Genomic DNA, 13,135 nt, shown 5'->3' on the forward strand with positions numbered 1-13,135 from the left:
CCTCCGAGCTTCCGCATTTCCATCGGTGCCGGTTCATTACACCCTCACTCACAAATGATGCGTCAGATCAATCCCCCCACCTCCATCCAAAAGCGCAAACAGATTCAAAGCAGACCCCGTATCAGCTTCATTCCCCATCGTCCAATAACTCGGATCAGGAGTCTGCATCATAGACTCACTGAGTCCCAGAAACGCTGAATCTAAATCCCCAAATAGAGGTGACGCTACATTCTGTAGTCCATTATGTTGTAGGAAAGATCTATCTAGCGATTCCCTTCCTCTACTGGCAGCAGGACTGACTCCCGGCTGGCTTGTCTCCCGGCGGAAAGCCGAGGGTGAGTCTGTTGCGTCAGATGGTATCAGACCGAATAATTGACTGGAGTTTTCGGTACGCCGTTGACGTTCGGCGAGTTCACGCTTTTCGAGATGTTCGAGGGATGTAGCAAGAAGGGATTGGGCGATGAGGGAGTATTGGCCTGCGTGGGTGTCGTGGTTGGAGCAGTGGTCGAGTGCGTGGATGGCCATACGGGTGTATTTTTCGAGGACTCTACCAAAGCCGCCAAGGAGACCAATCCCTAAAACAAGAGAGCTGGCGAATAGCCATGACCTTGAAACCGTTAGAGGGAAATTGGGTAATAGAGGTTAGATACTTACACCAGAATAGGGACATGTCCCACAAGAACACCCCTCTGGATCAAGTCAAGTATAGGATCAACCATCAAACTAGCCGCATCGATACAAGCATCAGCAAGTTTCGACTTTCCAGACGTCAAAGCAGATCGACCATTCGAAGCCACTGAACCATCAGACAACCGTCTACAAAGCTCATACATAAGAAATGGTCGGGACACTAGCATGACGGCGTAATAATACGTAGCCAAAATCTGACACGCACCACTTGCTTGAGCCCTGTCCTGGATATCCGGATTGGCGACTATATCCTTCAGTGGCTTTAACCAACGCGATGACCAATCTCGTAATTGAAGTGATATTCCCTCTGTAAGCTGTAACGAGATTTTCCGTCGTGAGTAAATCTCTGTTACGACACCTTCCAGAACTAGAAATATTTGTACCGAAGCGTTGAGTAAATCGAGGTGTTCTTCGAGGTTCTCATCAGGGCTTTGGTAGGGTACTGTGCAGTCCACATCTGACGTCGCAGGCGGTCTTCCCATAGATGAACTAAGAAATAGATCGACCACACGTAAACTCTTCCATAGACGATCCCGTTGTCTGTGGATATCCGGTCCGAAACGCGCGTTGACTTCTGTTCTGTGGATGCCGATAGAGTACGCTGCTCGGACAGCTGTACCAAAAAATAAAAATGCGCCGTTGATTTGACATGAGCAGAGCATGTAGAGCGTGATGAGAGTAAACATTTGGACCGTTGTAACGCTTAGATTACCGGTCAGATTAGAATATGCTTTTTCACGCGCATACTCAAAATACTCCTGGGCGCGCTCCTCATTGTCAATTTTCGTTCCGATAGCTAAGACGAGTAAATTGACGATAGTAGTAGCATCATCCGTCTTTTGACCCATGTTCGCCCAGAATACAAGATCATCCTGCAATCGTCGATGATCGAATAAATCCACAAGTCCAGTCGCAATGGCGAGGTAATTTGATACAGCGAGGGGAATGTCGTCGGTGTTTATGGTTGGAATGCGGTTATCGCCAGGGGTCCGACGTGATTGATGCGCAGTGGCGTTTTCAAGGACAGAATATCGACTTGACTGCGGTGCAAAAGCATTCTGTCCAACTCTTGTGGTGACGAGTTGCCTAACAGATTGAAAGAAGCTCAATGGCGCACAATCGCCGACAAAGATCAATTTGCCCTGTGCATCGCATACCAGCCTCGCTTCCCTCGGAACTTCAGTTTCTTCCTCTGCATCAATTGCCTGAGTCGTCGTTTCATTATTAACAGGTGTCGTAGCAGGACTATTCCTCCCCGTCGAGATTCTTCCAGTTGAAAGAGCCCTATCAAGTTCCGAAGCAGGCGGTGATCTTAGGGAGGATACAGATCCTTGGTGATTAGCTCTCCGGCGTCGGACCTGAGGTGAGTAATGGCAGTCATGAGGCTTTTGACGACGAGCGCAGTAACTGCAGGGTAATTTTCCGTCGCATTTTACTTTGCGGGATTTGCAGCCGTCGCAGGCGTTTGCGATGCGGCTGCGGATATAACGTTCTGTTGGTTCTTGCATCGTGTGTTGAATTGAGAGAAGGGATTTGTTGCTGCGGAAGCACTGTGGAGAGAGAGGCTGGACGGAAAGGAGCGGATGTTCGGCTGAGAAATTGTTAGTGCACTTCCTCGGCCCGCTGAAGACTCCGAGGCTTGGCTGGGGGAGTGAGGCCGTAAATATACTGAATAAGTTAGAGATTATAGAGTAAATTGTTTCAATTCTTGGAACTGATTTGTGATGGTCTCATTCATAAGAATTGACTACGACACTATTATATGCACACTGGGCGGATGTGCACTTCGGATATGCAGACTGGCGGCTAAGTTCATCTGCACAACCACTAACATTAACCTTGACATTGGATGACAGGCGGTCACTTGACCTCTCGACAGTGGGAATGTTCTAATTGTAGCAATATCACTTGAATGAGTTGAGGCCACTAAACATTCATGATGTGCAATCTCAGGATACATACTGACTTCCAGCGCTTGCTTTATTCTACTATTAATTATTTATTTCAAGAATGTATATCTACCCAGTATCCCTTCCCAATGCTCCAAACAAAATTCTTCTGTCAAGTCCATGCTCCTCACTACAAAGCATGAACCACAAGGCCCGCCCCATTATCAATATGTCCGATAACAAGAAGATTCTCCTCAATATCATATCTATAATCCGTAGACATGTCCCTCAGAACCTCTCCAGTAGCAGTACACGTAATAGATGAAACAAAAGGATTGACCACGACTTTAACACAAGACATCGATGGAACACTGCAGCTCAAAGCATCTCCATCTTTGACAGGCTGGGTGCAAGTAATAGCAACCTGCGCCGACCCAAGACTATCGGGACAGACACCCAGTGTCGCAAAGTCTTGTAGATCTGGGGTGAAAAATGCACATATGGGAAGTGAATTGTCAATCAATAGGTGGCCAGTAAGTGTGTCGACACTAAAGGTAACGGGGGTGTAGAGTGCATTCTTTCCGGTGAAATGAAGATAATTGCCCTTGACGCGATCGGAGTAAATAACTGCGCCTTCAACTGGGGCTCGCGCGCCTTTAATTCGAAACTCGGTAATAATTGGTAATTCGGCGGTTGTTATTGTTGCAGTAGCAGTCTCGACAGATGTTGGGGCAGTGGTCGTGTCGGTGACTTCAATTTCGGTGGAAGTTGTGCCGGTGGTTGACTCTGCTGTTGAAGTGACTTCACCAGAAGCGGATACGCCAATGGTTACTCCAATTGTCGATGTCGATCCAGTGCCTGCGTCCGTGGTCGTGTCAATTCCAGCTGTGACGTCCGAAACAACAGTCGAGCTGATCGTAAAAGACTCCGAAACAAAACCAGAGCTTGTTATCTCCGATGCTATCAAACTCGTTGAAACGCCAGATGCTGAACGGGATGTGGTTAACTTTTGACTTCAATGTCACACGGGGAACTTACACAAAGGCCGGGGTTTGCAAACACTCGCTTCAGCGGCCCGAAGGACAGCGAGACTAAGCGCTACTGAATGAAGGATGCTGGAACGCATTGTGATCAGATGTAACAGAGTAGCAGAAGAGGAAAAAAAAAACAAGAGAAACACAGGAGGGAAGAGGATACTAGCAGAACAAATAAGAATCTATAATCTTAGACCCTCGCTATCAATTCAATAGTTTGGTAATAGTCGCTAAAATGGATAGCATACCCTTGTAAGCCACTCCTCAGGGTGTCAGAAAATGTGGCTGCTGAGAGCCCGAGGAACGAAATCAGTACATCAACTTGTGCTACTAAAAGTAAAGCACTTAGGCTGTTTATTTTTGTACCACAAGACTATCTAAGGATGTTAACGTTTTTGCTACCAAGTAGCCTCTGCCCCTGGCAATTTCACCCTCAATCCATCTCACTCAATTTTCGGGTTTATTGGGATCATGGTATCCTGGGAACTCGATTTTGGGAATTCTCGTTGACAGCTTCTTGTCAGCCCAATCATATTCCTTTCGACGCTCGACCAGGCGGTAGAACATCAAAATGGCACGGTGGAGATCTTCCATCGAGTACTTGTTACTAACTACTTTGTCTGTGCCACCAACGATGCCGATGTTATCAGGAGTCGGAAATCGATGTACGTACTCATCCTTGTCGCGCGAGTAGACACGGTTCGGGTCCCAATCTTGGGGAGCGAATAGCAAGATCTGGGCGGCTGCAGCAAGCACAAATGCCTGGGGATGTAGGTCTTTCGGAGCCCACCAGCGATCCACCGCCTCTGATACATGATCATTCCGAACAGGTAGGAAGGTTGGCTGGGGACAAAGCTCGATAATTCGGTCGACGAAATCACGGACTTCTTTGTTCCAACAGTACGCCTGAAGTACTTTAATTGGTGACGGTCTGAAGAATTCTTTACTGAAGTCTGTGTCTTCGTTAGAGTGTGGATCGATGGCGTAGAAGTTGTTGGTTTCGATAAATTCGTGGAACTCTATATCGGCCGCGCTAGTATTGGTAGCCTTCTAAACTAGTGAATGCGGCCACTTGCCCCGCAGGATGTCATTGGAGACAGATGGCGGATTGGAAGCGAGAAGAGCAGCCTCATGGACGATATCTGGAACTATCAAAGGGAGTTAGCAGGCAGACGGGGACTTGAAGCACTGACTAAGAGTAGTCTAATAGTATCGTAAGACTTACCGATGATATCGATGTATGCCGTCATGGCTTTGGCATTGGGAAAGGTACAATACTGGGCCAAGGTTCCCACTCCCATCGGTTTATGGGGCCAGGAATCGTTTATCAAGACGCCCATCTCTCTTTGAGATTCCATATCCACTGTTATTATAGTAGGCTTGTTGTGTCCTACATGGGAGGCGTGACTGAATTGGTTGCTAGTGTAGACATTGTACCATTCAGGTATTTTTAACCAAGGTAGATAGGCCGGATCGACGCGCATCACGCTCAGGTAGTTGTAATGAACTACTACTTGTCCCTTAGACATTGTTGCGGTAGAGTTGTGTAGTACTGGATGGTGATGATGATGATGATGATTATGGAAGAAGAAAGTAAGAGGAGAGGAACAAGAGGAAAGGAAGAAGGGAGAAGGGAGAAGGGTATCACGTGCCGGGATTCTGCACCGGCTGCTACTTGTGTCTTCGTTCTTTCCCATCCGTTCGCACAAATTCACTAGGCACTAAATCTCATAGCTCCTGACGCAACAGACGAAAATCGCAGACTACTCTCAGGCCACATAAACACTAAGAGTGATCCAAGATTTAGGTATGTCAACCACTAAATCAGTACCGGTTTTCATACCCGTCTGCCTGTCCACCAAGATGGACTGATTTACATCACGTGCTGACCTGATCTGATTCAGCGGCGACAAAAAGTATGGATATGCTTGAAAAGAAAGGTAAAGATCTATCTGTATGTCTATATGCTGTACTTTATTTACGTGTAGAATTTCAAGCAGCGGCTGTCATCTGACCGCGCAACTCCAATACCGCACCAAAAGACTTGTCCAAAATTTCTAGTCCCTGCTCAATCTCCTCAGCTGTAACAGTGACAGCAGGAGCCAGACGAAAAACACCACCCATACCTGGCAAATTGACAACATTACACGATAAACCCAGCTCCATCGCCTTATCAGAGATGGCCTGGCCCAGATCAGCTCCAGGGGCCTTTGTCTTGGGATCAGCAATAATCTCGATACCCTGCAAAAGACCTCGGCCTCGAAGATCTCCGATACACCAATACTTTTGTTGGAGCTTCTCAAGACCGGCGCGGAGTTGCTGGCCTCGTTCGTTGGCCTTTTGACAAATGTTGTCGCGCTCGACAATCTCGAGGACCTTGTCGCCGACGGCTGCTGTGAGAGGATCGTTGAGATGGGTGGTGAGCCAGAGGAAACCAGCCTCCTTGCAGCCGCGCTCAATTTCGGCCGTGGTACTGACGGAAGCTAGGGGAAGACCGCAACCGAGTGTTTTGGAGAGGGCTAGGATATCAGGGACGACGCCCTCTTCATGCTCAAAAGCAAACATCTTGCCGGTTCGACCAACGCCAGTTTGGGCTTCATCCATGATAATCAGCATCTCGCGCTTTCTGCATTCGTCTTGCATGCGCTTCAGATAACCGGTAGGAAGGTCGAGAATGCCACCAGTAGAGAGAATGGGCTCCATAATAAAGGCAGCAAGAGACCCGACGCTCTGACGATCAATCAGGGACCAGCCAAAGTCCATCTCAGTCTCCCAATCCCATGACCCATCAGGCTTTCGGAAGGGAGAGCGGTAGCCGTAAGGTGCAGGGAAAGCCAAAGATCCTGGCATGATTGGACCACCACGTCTGCGACCGGCAGAGTAGGTGGCTGAGCCGGAACCCTGAGTTAAACCGTGGTAACTGGCAGAAAAAGCAACAATCTCGAACTTGCCAGTATAACACTTGGCGATCTTGATAGCAGCCTCGGTGGACTCGGAACCAGTGTTGAGGAAGAACGACTTTTGAAGTGGGCTGGGTAGGAACTTTGCCAGTCTCTCAGCTAGATTGACGACGGGGTGGGTGATCATGTTGCTGAGAAGATGATCCAACTCGGAGACATAGTGCTTGACAACCTCGACAACCTCTGGGTGAGAGTGACCGAGAAGGGAGCTCATTTGACCTGAAGTAAAGTCGAGAATCTGCTTGCCATTTATATCATAGAGGCGGGTTCCTAGGGCTTTGGAGATGATGACAGGAGAGAATGGGACTCCGGTGGTCATGACATAGTTGTCTACCTTGGACCAGAATTCTGCGGTGGAGGATGCCATGATGGATAGATGAATAAACTGATGGTGTGTGCTGGTTCATGTTAAAAGAAGAGACGAATGGTTTGCATTTATATGTTATCTGTAAGTCGCAGAAGTGGTTGGACTCCGCGGGAAACTTGACTTTTACTGCCCATGATTTGAAGGGTGGGTATCACAGTAGAGTGTCATAATTTGAGGAGGTTCATGAAAATTGGATAATTATCGACAAAAAGATTATCTGACCAGCAATTTCCCTCAAATCCATGTCATGGTGCTATTCTTTCCGTGGTAAACATACGCGATACAGGTTCTCCTCGGAAAACTTGGGCCCATTCCATCAGTTATGGGGCTGGTGGAGTTGCCTCTACCTATGGTTTATGATCGCGAGCTATAACTATACGCATAACTAATTATTATGCCTGAATGTCATTTATACAGATAAGCGTCAGCGGAATTTACTCAGAAGCTAAGGCGAGCAGTGTAATCTTTCGTTGCGTTATCCGAGACTAGCTGAGCTGGAAGATACTTCTATATTCCATGGTCATTAACCCAAACCTTCTTATGACCACGTAAGACTGTTGAATGCATCGCTTGAAGTACTCTATGATATGCTTTGGACTTCATGTACAGGATAGTACTAGGTGATTAGAAACGTTAGGATATTGCTTATATGTCTTATTAAGAGTTGGGACAAACTGTGGCTTTAAACATTTCTTCTTTCATGTCGGATTCTGAAGTAATCGTAATAAAAACTCGCTCGCTCACTTTCCTATTCATTCTCTCATACGCAAGATTAAGACTCGTCCCAGCTCAGTCCCAATGACAATCGTTGATCCCGAAGAATAAGCAGTATATCCTGCAGGAAAGCGAATATGCGGTCTATAATCCAGCGGTAGCCAAAGAAGCCTCTTTCCACCCCTCATTATCCAGCTTTTATCATCGGAAACTTGAAATTCTTTCAAGACATTTTGTCTCAAACCATCGGGCCCAATTTGGCCAAGGAGTGCCTCATGATTAATGAAGCTTTTTGTCAACCCAAACTTGCGTGTCGGGCATGAAGTGGATAGTTTTCCTGTTTCTGTGTCCCAAACATTTATATTTCCATGCTTATCTCCATATGATGATATAGCCACGAGTTCCCGACCATGGAATGATAAGGAAGTAAAGACGAACATGCCAACACCTTCAATCCGTGTAAGAAGCTTGCATGGCGCAGAAATTTGACGAATCTCGATGCAATTTCCAGTGGTATACGCAATTCGTGACCCATCGGGCGACAGTGCTATGTTCGGATAGCTCCGTGGCAGAAAGGCCAAATTGTCCAGGAGTGAACCGCTAAACACATCCCATATCTCTATACTGTATATATCCCAATCGTCAAGGACTGATAATACAGCAAGTCGCTCACCATTTTCAGAGATTGCCCACGACTTCATGCCAGGGATGAAAGGTCTTACTTCCCTTCGCATGGATTGGACTTGGCGCCATGGATGGAGACTCCAGATCTCAATATCGTATCCTCTTCGTGTGGCGAAAAGTGACCCATCTTCAGTCGCGATGCGGAAGATCATAGGGCACGACTCGCCAAAGGTGTGTATGCACAGACCACTTGGAATATCCCAGACCTTGACCTGTTCTGTGCAAGCAGACACTACCGTGCTCTCGTCTGGTGTCATGGTCAGAAATGTCACTGCATTCGGGTGGAAGGTCTCCACACGAGACATTTCTTTTGAAAAGAGGTCCCAAACTCTGACGGTATGGCCTTCTGAAACCATTGCAAGTAACTTTGCATCATCTGAGATGGCGAGATTGCCATCGGCAATCTTGCCCATCTCGTGAGACACTGTTCCCGTTTTTAGACTGAAGATCACTGTTTGATGCCCGCGTGAGGAGACCGCCAACCAATCTTGTGTCAAAGACAGCCCAGCAATACTCCCTTGGTAAGGATATTGTAAAGCCCATGTACACTGCTTCGTTCCTGTCCGCCACGTCCTGAAACACCCATTATTTGAAGTCACAGCTAGCAGTAACCCATCCGAAGAAAACTGGATACGCGGGGACTTGTTGCCTTGAGGGCCCAAGTTGACCCAGTCCAGGCCATTCCATGAATCCCAGCCCGAGAGCCAGAGTTGCTCATCTGCAACACACGCTAGCCACTGGCCTTTCATAGAGAGACATATTGCACTGTAGTCGTTCCGGATCTGAACTTTGTTTATGCATGCTCTTGAATGAAGATTGTGGATGTGTAACACAGGCTCCACAGGCTCGCTATCCAATTCTCCAAGACGTTCCAAGACGGAGCACAGTAGCGTACCATCGTCCGAGAAAGCGACGCTGAGAACCAACCTGCCATTCAGGGTGAGGCAGTCGATGAATGACTGTGAGCTGAAATCCCAAATCTCGATTCTCTCATTCCTGCCCACAGCAAGTAGGTTTTCTTCACCAAACATTCCTATCGCAGCAGTTGATTTATAATCCAAGGACTTTGTTTTATCGCTGAAACGTATGTCATATTTCAGCGTTTGCAAGCAGCTGCCGGAGGATATATTCCATATCTTAACATCGGTGCGGAAGCCCCATGTAACTATGTGGTTGTTGGATAAGAATCTTAGCTGCAGATTAATGCTTTTATCCCCTGTCTCAAAAGCGTGTAAGCTCTGAGGCCAGTCTGAATCAACGGCGGGTAGTCTCGTGACTGATTCCGGACAACGACGGTTCTCCAAGGGCTGGGGGACAACGCTTGCGCTGGGAGAAAATATTATTCCAGAGTGGTATAATTGAAGAGGAGTTTCTTCGATTCCCTCGCGGAAAAAGCGAATAAACTTTATTGCATCCTGGACAAAACGAATGATTTCGCTTCCCGACTCTTCCTATATGAGTGGTTAGTAAGGAATAGTGTGACGGGAGAATAACAATTACGTTAACAATCTCCAGCAAAGCGTGCAGTATGGTCAGAGACTCAAAGAGCCTCCTGGTCAAGCACAACACCTCAATCCAGTTCAGGAAGTAGCTTTTCAAAAATTGATGCTCTTCATCGTTATCTTGTACTTCCTTGCCGGAGCTAACGAGATGATGAACCCAATACAGGGACGCATATTGGGTTTCCCGAGTTATATGCCGATTGATTGTAACTGTGTCAATGTCTGAACGATTCTTGCCAGGCGATCCAAGGCCACATATGTCAGTTCTCAGCTCCTTTTCGAGGTGTTTCAAGCATCTGCTCGCCAACTCTGCATGAGTAGAGGCTTCGTCCACTTGTAGATGACCGGCAAATTCACTGAGGAGGAAATCCCTGAACGAAAGATGGAATAGTGTTACTGGTCCGTCATCCCGCGGGACTTGGAGAACTGAGCGGAGTGGATTGACTATACCAGCTACATCATGTACTCCAACACCAAGTAGGACAGCAAGAGATGTCATAGACAGAGGACTAGCTAGAAGGATGATGGAGCCGATGATGCGAATGAAACTACCGTGAGCTTTGGCCCGTGCTTCGGCTGGCGCGCCATTTAATATGAGATCTAATACTGGCTTGTATATCGTTCCGTAGGTGGAGCTGTGTTGGTTGGACTTTCCAAGTATAGAATTCAGCCGAGAATCCGGACTTCCTATCCAGGAGGTGTTCTCTATGAGGCGAACAAAGGTTGCAGCGGCGATGAACAAGGGAATGGACCTCTCGACAAGAATTTGGAATCGCTCTCTCCCGGGCCAGTCTTGATTGAGTTGCAAGGACGTTTGAGGGTGGCATGAATTGTGGTCTAAAAGGAAGCTGTGGATCCGGTGTCTAAGAAACATGGTGATATCGCTCTCGATGTCGACCGTTTTAACGCAGTGAAGCGATATCTCTCGGTGGAATTGTTGTTGCCGAGCAAAATGTGCTTCAATGTCAAACTCTGGCCGGCTTGTGATGAATACCTTCAGAACACTGGGGCACGTTGCCAAAAGGGATAGAATGCCCTGTCGGTAGTCCTTGTCGCACTCGTCTAATGCATCGATAACAAGAACCACACTTCTTGCGAACTCTTTGTCTTGCACTTTATCGAGCGGATCTCGAATGAGGTTCCTCCATTGCTCCTCCATGGAAAGCATTTCTGGCGATGGGCTTTCCTGGACTGCATTAATGATATGCTGGCGCACTGGTCTGAAGTTCAGAGCGAGTTGGTATGCAATGATGGAAAATATTGTTCGTCCATCTGCTCGATTGCCAGCGCCTTTCTTGAAGAAAAAACAACCTCCCAGGCATCGACCCTTTAAATCACGGGCGATTGTTCGAGAAACAGTGCTCTTTCCAGTGCCAGCGAGACCCGGAAGCCAGCAGATAGTTGGGCTTTCGCCATCATCAGCCCAGTTGTGGATGTCTTGAAGAACTGTCCGTCGTGTGCCCTCGAGGCAGAAGGAATTGAGTGGATGCTGCACATGCTCAAGTGTTGCTTTATAGTCAAACACAAGATTCTTGAGTTGTGACTTTGCTTCTTGTTCCAGCCGTTGACTGATAAATTACGTTAGTAACGACGCATGAATAAATGTGAGCGAAGATCAGGTACATACTCAGACGTCTTTCGCATATCAACGATCAGCCCCCGCAAGTCCTCGAGTAGCTCCCGGCCGTGAGAGCTATGGTACATCTCGCATAATGAGCCAGCATCATGGAGTTGTAGCTTGGCTGCATAGAGATCCTTCAGATACCCCGAGAAGTCTTCCAAGCGAAAGGCATCTGTCAGAGCTTTTGCAACTGCTTGTTGTCGACGAAGAGCGAAGGCAAGAAACTTGATGCATTGACAGAGAGCCTCAACAATGGCCTCTCGCAATCTTTTAGCTGCAGATAGAGATTTGGTATCCTCTGCGGTCAAGTAAAGTTCCCGATAGACACTGCACTCGAAGATCAGGGTAATAATTTCAGCGATGCCTTCGAAGATCTTGACCCGAATCTCTTCGCCAGCTGTAACATTCTGACATCCATTAGAGCGTGGAAACGAATGAGCAAACGGTAATAACGGGAGAAAATACCAGGAGGATAAATCGAACAGCGGCCCAAGGTAGCGCGGCAGGCATGGGGTTCGCACTGACGGCGACATCACCGACAATGGCAATTCGATTAATATGAGGGGCCACCTTTCCAACAGTATCAGCAATTTTACCTCGAAGGCCAACGCGCTTCATTTGCTCCTCAAGGTTCGCAAGAAGCTCCGACAATTCCATCGTGGAATCTCCCGTATTGATCTGCTCCTGGGCCTGCAAAAGCGGGCTCAGTTTCATGCCTTCCAGGGAGGCTTCGAATTTATCGATCGCCTCTTTCCAGAGCTGTTGGAGATCTTTTTGTTGTTTCTGGAGCGTATTGTAGCTGTTGGAACGACTAGAATAGATGGGACTATTTTCGGCGCTCATGATAGGCCATACCACTACTTCATCCCGCGGCCGAGGATCTAAGACAGATGCTGTATTGTCTACAGGTTCGATTCTTCGAGATACCTGTTCAGGTGGCAGGCCAACTGATAGTCTGTCTGAGGTATAGAGTCAGCTTGTAGTTCAAAGTGTGACAATAAAAAAACCTGGGATTGTATATACTTACTCAACATTATTGCTGAGGCCCTTGGTCCAAAATCTTTAAAGACGTCGCCATGCTCCGTAGCGTCCTCGGTGGCTTTAAAACACAGCTCACGGCACCCAAGTAAGCTCCGCCAGGACAACTTGCCTCTTTCGGACATGGCTATGGCCGTCTTGTTATCGCGACACTAAGCACTTGTTTGTGCCAACAGTGGTGGATGTAATGAGCTCGCATGTACAAAGAAGCCGGCGTTGACGGGAAGAGGAAAATAGTTTGAGAAATATGTCTGGAGGCTAATGGCTCTGTAGCCTCTGTCAGATGGAAGATATGATATTGCCTAATTACAGGTGGCCAATCACGCCGGGGTTGAAAACGAGGTACGAACACAATGTATTGAATCAGGCGACCTATCCCGTGCTTCGGCTTTCTCTACGGGGGTAGCATCTCACAATACGGAATTAGGACTGCAGCAACAACTTAGCTTCTAGTCCAATCAATTAATTGTTAGAAAGCCTCACTTTCATTCTGGCCGACATTTTGAGAAATGTACAAGCCATATCTGCGGGGTTGGGCTGACTCAAGACGCAAGAAGCGCCACTCTGCTGGCTGCCAGCATGTTCAGCTCGGGGCTGAGGGGCAATGTTTTTCACCAGATGTCATCCTAACAATAG

General features: G+C 47.5%; 5 protein-coding genes across 5 annotated transcripts, besides 1 other annotated feature; all 5 read right to left on the reverse strand.

Annotated features, from left to right (window-relative positions):
* Positions 1-48: 48 nt before the first annotated feature.
* Positions 49-2,198, reverse strand: FPSE_04048 (uncharacterized protein; the record flags this gene model as incomplete). Its single annotated transcript, XM_009257166.1, has 2 exons — positions 49-607; positions 655-2,198. 2 exons carry the CDS (start codon positions 2,196-2,198, stop codon positions 49-51), a joined length of 2,103 nt encoding a protein of 700 aa, XP_009255441.1.
* Positions 2,199-2,769: 571 nt separating this feature from the next.
* Positions 2,770-3,705, reverse strand: FPSE_04047 (uncharacterized protein; the record flags this gene model as incomplete). The annotated part of the gene is made up of 2 exons (XM_009257165.1): positions 2,770-3,566; positions 3,618-3,705. 2 exons carry the CDS (start codon positions 3,703-3,705, stop codon positions 2,770-2,772), a joined length of 885 nt encoding a protein of 294 aa, XP_009255440.1.
* A 355-nt stretch (positions 3,706-4,060) lies between these two features.
* Positions 4,061-5,142, reverse strand: FPSE_04046 (uncharacterized protein; the record flags this gene model as incomplete). The annotated part of the gene is made up of 3 exons (XM_009257164.1): positions 4,061-4,663; positions 4,712-4,761; positions 4,839-5,142. 3 exons carry the CDS (start codon positions 5,140-5,142, stop codon positions 4,061-4,063), a joined length of 957 nt encoding a protein of 318 aa, XP_009255439.1.
* A 26-nt stretch (positions 5,143-5,168) lies between these two features.
* Positions 5,169-5,196: a microsatellite.
* A 409-nt stretch (positions 5,197-5,605) lies between these two features.
* FPSE_04045 (uncharacterized protein) lies at positions 5,606-6,940 on the reverse strand (the record flags this gene model as incomplete). The annotated part of the gene is made up of 1 exon (XM_009257163.1): positions 5,606-6,940. One exon carries the CDS (start codon positions 6,938-6,940, stop codon positions 5,606-5,608), a length of 1,335 nt encoding a protein of 444 aa, XP_009255438.1.
* Positions 6,941-7,692: 752 nt separating this feature from the next.
* On the reverse strand, positions 7,693-12,495 carry FPSE_04044 (uncharacterized protein; the record flags this gene model as incomplete). The annotated part of the gene is made up of 5 exons (XM_009257162.1): positions 7,693-9,789; positions 9,839-11,408; positions 11,468-11,868; positions 11,927-12,420; positions 12,489-12,495. The coding sequence occupies 5 exons, from the start codon at positions 12,493-12,495 to the stop codon at positions 7,693-7,695; spliced, it is 4,569 nt and encodes a 1,522-aa protein (XP_009255437.1).
* Positions 12,496-13,135: the final 640 nt, after the last annotated feature.

This window comes from Fusarium pseudograminearum, chromosome 3, assembly GCF_000303195.2.
Source record: "Fusarium pseudograminearum CS3096 chromosome 3, whole genome shotgun sequence".
NCBI classification, from domain to species: domain Eukaryota; kingdom Fungi; phylum Ascomycota; class Sordariomycetes; order Hypocreales; family Nectriaceae; genus Fusarium; species Fusarium pseudograminearum.